The sequence below is a fragment of the Nematolebias whitei genome, chromosome 9 (genome assembly GCF_014905685.2).
Source record: "Nematolebias whitei isolate Nwh7 chromosome 9, NemWhi1, whole genome shotgun sequence".
NCBI classification, from domain to species: Eukaryota; Metazoa; Chordata; class Actinopteri; order Cyprinodontiformes; family Rivulidae; genus Nematolebias; species Nematolebias whitei.
In genome coordinates, this window is record NC_056506.1 from 43,861,333 (window position 1) to 43,867,332 (window position 6,000).

At 41.6% G+C, this 6,000-nt stretch overlaps 1 protein-coding gene across 1 annotated transcript in view; it reads right to left on the minus strand.

Annotated features, from left to right (window-relative positions):
* ak5 (adenylate kinase 5) overlaps window positions 1-6,000 on the minus strand; it is a 101,171-nt gene that overhangs the window by 4,575 nt on the left and 90,596 nt on the right. The window contains exon 11 of the mRNA XM_037681882.1: window positions 5,001-5,164. Within this exon, the coding sequence (XP_037537810.1) occupies window positions 5,001-5,164 (164 nt within the window). The remainder of the gene's footprint in view (window positions 1-5,000; window positions 5,165-6,000) is intronic.

Here is a 6,000-nt window from a genome sequence, read left to right on the forward strand (position 1 = left end):
CACACGCATACGAACCGTTGAACGTGTGACTGAGACGACTTCATTATTAATGTCACGTGCGCGACACTTCGATCCAATTAGCAGAAACTAAAAGATAACACTTAATGTCAAGGGTGTTTTTATGGTTCATCTGATATTTTGCTAACATACAGGCAGGGTTATTGACTCAAACAGGTAATGCTAAATATGTTGCACATGAACTATGTATTGGCTGTAACTCTCGGCTACAACTACGCCACATTTTAGCTCAATATCCCTAAAATTGACTGAGTTGCAGCCATTTTTGTGTTTTCTAAGGTCAGTTGGCTGTGGCGACCATCTTGGACTTTGTTAGCTCCACAAGATAAACAATTGTAGAAGTACATCTAATGTTTAATTTATGAAAGTTTAATTGAATTTTGTTCAATGGTTCATGAGATATTTTGCTAACAGACAAATAGAGCTGACTCCAATAGTTAAAAGCAACGTATTAAGATCGCACTTCAGGCGATCAGTCAGGTATTGAAATATATTTTAGGAGTACTTCTCGGCGACTACCACACCAAGTTTTAGCTCCGTATCTGTAAAATTGACAGCGCTGTAGCAATTTCTGTTCATGGTACATTTGCTTCGCTGTGGTGGCCATCTTGAATTTGTCTGGCTCCATAAGTTTAACAATTGGAAAGGTTTATTGGACAACTGGATCCTAAAAGTTTTATTCAAATCGCTTTAGTGGTTCATGAGATATTTTGCTAACAGACAGTGTTGACTTGTGTCATCTGTTAGTGCTCAGAATATTTGTTGATCAGTCTCAGCTACTACCACTCCAAACTAAAATTGTTTGGTATAAGATATATGGCACGATTCATTATTAGATGCTGAATTTTATTAACATTTTGAGCTCGGCGTCATGATTCTGGTGTAAAGGGTTATAAAAATGTAGCTTCACCAAAATGATTTAACTTAATAATTGTGTTTTATGCTTTTCCTCATCGATTTACTGACGTTCTGCTAAAGACTGAACTCTTCACGTCAGGGACACAAAGTGGATTTTTGTATAATATTCCTCACACGAGAGTTTAATTTACTCCACGTCTCCTCGGTATTAATAAGAGCATTAAGGAAATAATTAAAGTCGGTAAAAGAATCGTCTGATTAATAAAATGCCAAACTGGCGCTCCAACCTTTGTTCTGAATGAAACAACAGAAGACTGACAGCTGCTAATTAAAGCTTCGCGCTTTTCGGCTCTTCGTCCCGTCGTCTTAAATTCAGACGAGCGCACCGTGACTCGGCGCCGTCTCGCTGGAAATAAACGGGATAATTACGAGTCAAAAAGCTGCGCCGTTAGAACCGTACGGGATGTTTTTACAGCTTTTCTGCACCCGACTCTTTGTAAAGCAGTCTGATAAACGACTGATGTTAGAAGTCACACCCCTATTTTCCGGTGTTTAAGTCGCATAAGTCAAAAAAAGCATCATGAAGAGGGAAAACGTGTCGCTTCGGCGTATAAGTCTCATTTATTATGTGTTACCAATGACCCGTCGTGTTTATTATACGTTTATTTAGTGGTCAAAGCAGCTTAATTTCACCTGCGTGGGGCGGCACCATCCATCCATCGTGGCCGGAGCCGCTATATTTAAGTTGCAGGACTCTCAAATCTATGCAAAAAAACTGCGACTTATACACCGGAAAATACGGAAGTATGTGTCGTTGACTCCCGGCAACTAAAACAACAAATCTGAGTTTGATTTCTGTAAAATGAACTGAGTTGTATAAATGTTTGTGTTGGTGGACACTGATCAGCTGCTGCTGCCATCTTTAGTTGATTTGACTCGGTCGTAGACGTACGGCCGCTAATTATTCACCAAGTTTATTTAAAATCCGTGCAGTGGTTCATGAGGCGGCACGGTGGCTCAGTTGGTATAGCTGCTGCCTCTCAGCAAGAAGGTTGCCGGTTCAATCCCAGCCGGTCTTTCTGGGTGGAGTTTGCATGTTCTCTCCCACAGACCAAAAACATGCATGTTAGGCTGATTGGTAACTCTAAATGTCTCTAGATGTGAGTGAGAGGGTGAATGTTTGTTTGTCTCCGTGTGTCCCTGTGATGGACTGGAGACGTGTCCAGGGTGTCCCCCGCCTCTCGCACAGTGACCCTCAAGAACCAAAAAGGAAGAAGCGGGTAAAGATAATAGATGGATGAGTGAACGGAAGGGTTCACGAGATATTTTGCTAACAGACAAACGCAAGAACGTGCACTCAGAAACAGGCAAAACTAATATCACCCACCTTAATGACCCCCCCCACACACACACACATACAACTCCAGGAAATGTTTCATAATAAAAGTGACTCCATCTGTGTTGCTAGGCAACAGTGTGGTAATAAGTCATCTCTGGGTTGTTGTTGTTTGTTCATCATTCAGCGGAGAGACAAACATTTGATGACATCACAGGATCAAACCTCTGCACGGAGGGATTTCTGGAACTCTCTCTGTACAGGTTCACGTCCTAATCCCTTTGTGGGATTATTATTAATCCCTCTGCTTTGAATCGCGCTCCGTCCGGTCTCACTCATTAAAAAAACGAATGAATAAATAAATAAATAAATGTTCTCATGGAGAACAGCCGGGACACGGCCCTAAAGTGCAGCCACACGAGCCGAGCTATGAGAAGAGTAGACCAAGTTAATCTGTGATTTTTATGAGTTTAATCCGTCTGCGTTGGGAGGCCTTTTATTGTTCCAGTTACTGGATTATTTTTCTTGTGCAGGTTTGTGAACCAGAACATAAAATTCACAAACAGTGGCTTCAATCACTGATTCAAACCATTTCTCTTTTATTCTATATTTGTAGATCAGGAGTAGCTTTTAAATTCAGGACTTTTGTTCGAACAGTGTCTGAAAATGCAACAATGTACATTTTGTTCAATTTGGACATGAGTGTTTTTTTATTTATTTTATTTCATTAACTTTGCTGGACGAGTCTCTGATTAAATGATTAATAACGTCTAAAGTCCCTCCTGTTTATTTAAGCAGAATAATTAATGATATTTTTTAAATTATAAAACATAAAGATATTTAACATAGTGAATGTTTGTAGTTTTGGAGACAAATGTTTTTTCTGGACTGGACTGAATGTGAATGAACATAAATGTTTTTGGTGTGAGACATTCAAGTGGGGCGGCGTTACACTGAGCAGAACGGAGGGAAGTTTATTTATTTATTTATTTATTATAGCGTGACGGGTCCTGGTGAGTGGAGAGAGCAATTTTATCCACCACCATGTGCAGTGGTGGAGGCAGGGGGTGGCCATTGGTGGCCATGGCCACCATAGGTTAATCTTTGTCCACCCCACTGGCCACCATTTGATGAAACTACGCTTTTAATGAAATATAAAAACTAGAAAGCAGTTTCCTCAAATGATCGGGGTGGTTGGTCAGATTGCATAAATATATGGCGGTGGCCATCTTGGATTTTCACGTGACAACCCCATATTCAATATATATACATGTAGCCACACAGCTAAATGGTAGTTGGTACCTCACTTATTTTTCAAGTATTTGTCACAAGACGGACGGAGGGTATTTCGTTCAGTGATGGTACCAAAATGTAAACATAGAACAGGTGTGTTACATGTGTGTTTGGGCGCTGGGCAGGTTGGGGTTAAAAACCTCCAGGAGCTAAATCAATCGGCGCTCGCAGTCTCTGCAGGTAAAATGAGACTATCTGTCACCTTTATAATCTGATTAACGTTCCATTTGGATGACAGTAATCTGTCGGTGGAAGGTGCGGACTGAAGTTCCTTCTTTTGCAGAAGGAAACGGAACATTAGACTGAAGGAGGACCTGTTCTCGGCAGTTAAATGATCAGATATGATTTTTTACATTAAGGTGTTCTGAGTGACATTTCAGAGAAGTCTCTCTCTAGAACCCGGTGTTCTTCTAATATTAGCTGCAGTTTATATTTTCAGTACTTTGACTTTTTCTTCCGTTCAACATTTTCAAACTTTTAAGATATTTTTATACGTCTGTTTCAATTAAACGGTTTAATGGACAAAAAGTCTGTAAAGACTTGACGTGTCTCTTCGGCTGCTTTTTAATTTTCATGTTTTGCTTCAGCTTAGAGAAGGCGGTGATGCATGAGTTAATTTAATCTTCAGTCTCTTGTGGGTTTGTGCACATTTTACCACCAAAGGTTCACGCTGCCGAAAGGGCGAAAATGTTTTTGCTCGTGTCTTTGAGTATTTGTCTGTCTGTGTCGTGTTAGCAAAATAACTATTGAACCAGCAGAAAGATTTCAATGAAACGCTCGGTGAGTAATTACTGAATCCACCTCTACAAGTGAACACTTATTGGAGACAAACAAATTCAAGATGGCTGCCACAGCCAGTTGATGTAAGGAAACACAAATATATCTATGTCAGCTAATTTTAAATATTTTTAACTAAAATGTGGGGTGTTAGTAGCTGAGACTAATTTACAACACATACTCTAAGCACTACACAATGCATGACATTTTGTGTAAAACTTTGACATCAAATGTTGACATTAACCCTGCTCGTCTGTTAGCTAAATATCTCCTGACCAGTTTGATAAATGTTACTGAAATTCTCAAAAAAAAACAATAAATGGATGAACATCTACAAATGAATATGTTTTGGAGTCACCCCAATTCAAGATGGCTGCCACAGCTAATTGAAACTTTAAACACAAAAATGGCCATAATTGGTCCATTCTACAAGCACCGAGCTGAAGCTTGTTGTGGTAGAAGCTAAAAGTCGTCTTCCACACACTCTCCCTGCTCTAACGGACCTAAGATTAGATAAGATCTTCATTTTGCACAAGATTGCACCTGATATTTACAAGATTTGACTAAAGTGGCTACAGCTCTTGAAACTAAAATGATCATAGTTTAACATTTATGGCATCAAAGATGGCGGGTGATACACATTCCTTTAAGGACTACTTGGCCCTTCATTGTTATCCTAGTCCACGGTTGGAGGTTTTGGTTGGAGCACCACACCCACCTCAGGCGGTCTGTCTCCTCTCTCCAGGGCGTCCCGCAGGTGACGTCCTCTTTCGCTGTGACACTGCAGCTCGTTGCACAGCAGGTCGCCGAGGGTGACCCGACGCAGGCCAAACCTCTCCTCCAATCGCTCGCACTGAAGGGCCTTACCCGAACTCGGACCACCTGAGGGACACGCACACGCAGAGCCCGGTCAATATCGTCACAGTCGCTCAGGAGCGCTGAGGTGACGACGAGGAGGAAATTGAAAAGTGAGAAAGGAGCAGGAAAGAGGGAGGCGATAGGAAACGGGTGATGAGTGTTTACAGAGGAAAGGAGGTGAGGACACGGTTCTCTGACGCTGAACCAACATGTTTATCCTCAGAACTGAGGGGACTGTCAGGACTCAGATCTGCGATCACGCTCAGTAACTACCACGTACAGGTAAGCCTCCAACATACTGAACTACACCGGACCCTGCAGGTTCTGTTGGACGATCATTCCCACCACTCGTTGGTTTGGAGTTTGTTAAAGGAAATCTGGTGTTGATGAAGCCTTTCATTCAAAGGATGGTTTGGAAACGAGTGAACGTAAACTTGTTTTGAATGTTGAAACGATATTTATGTTGTAAACTTTTTAGGACAAAGATGGAGAATAATTAAATCGTGAGCTGACGAAGTTGTACTGTTATTATTTCATACTAAATTATATTCATCTGTATAAATATGGTGGTTTCATGCTGTCCTGTCGAGCGGCACGATGGTGCAGTTGACAGAGCGGAAGCCTCCCAGGAAGAAGGTTGCCGGCTCAAATCCCGGCCGGGGACTTTTCTGGGTCAAGTTTGCATGTTCTCTTTGTGCGTGTGTGGGTTTTCTCTGGGAACTCTGGTTTCCTCCAGCAGACCAAAAACCTGCACACTAGGGTGATTGGTAATTGTTCCTAGACGCGAGTGAGTGAACGGTTGTTTGTCTCCGAGTCCCTGTGATGGACTGGAAACCTGTCCAGGGCGTCCCTGTGATGGA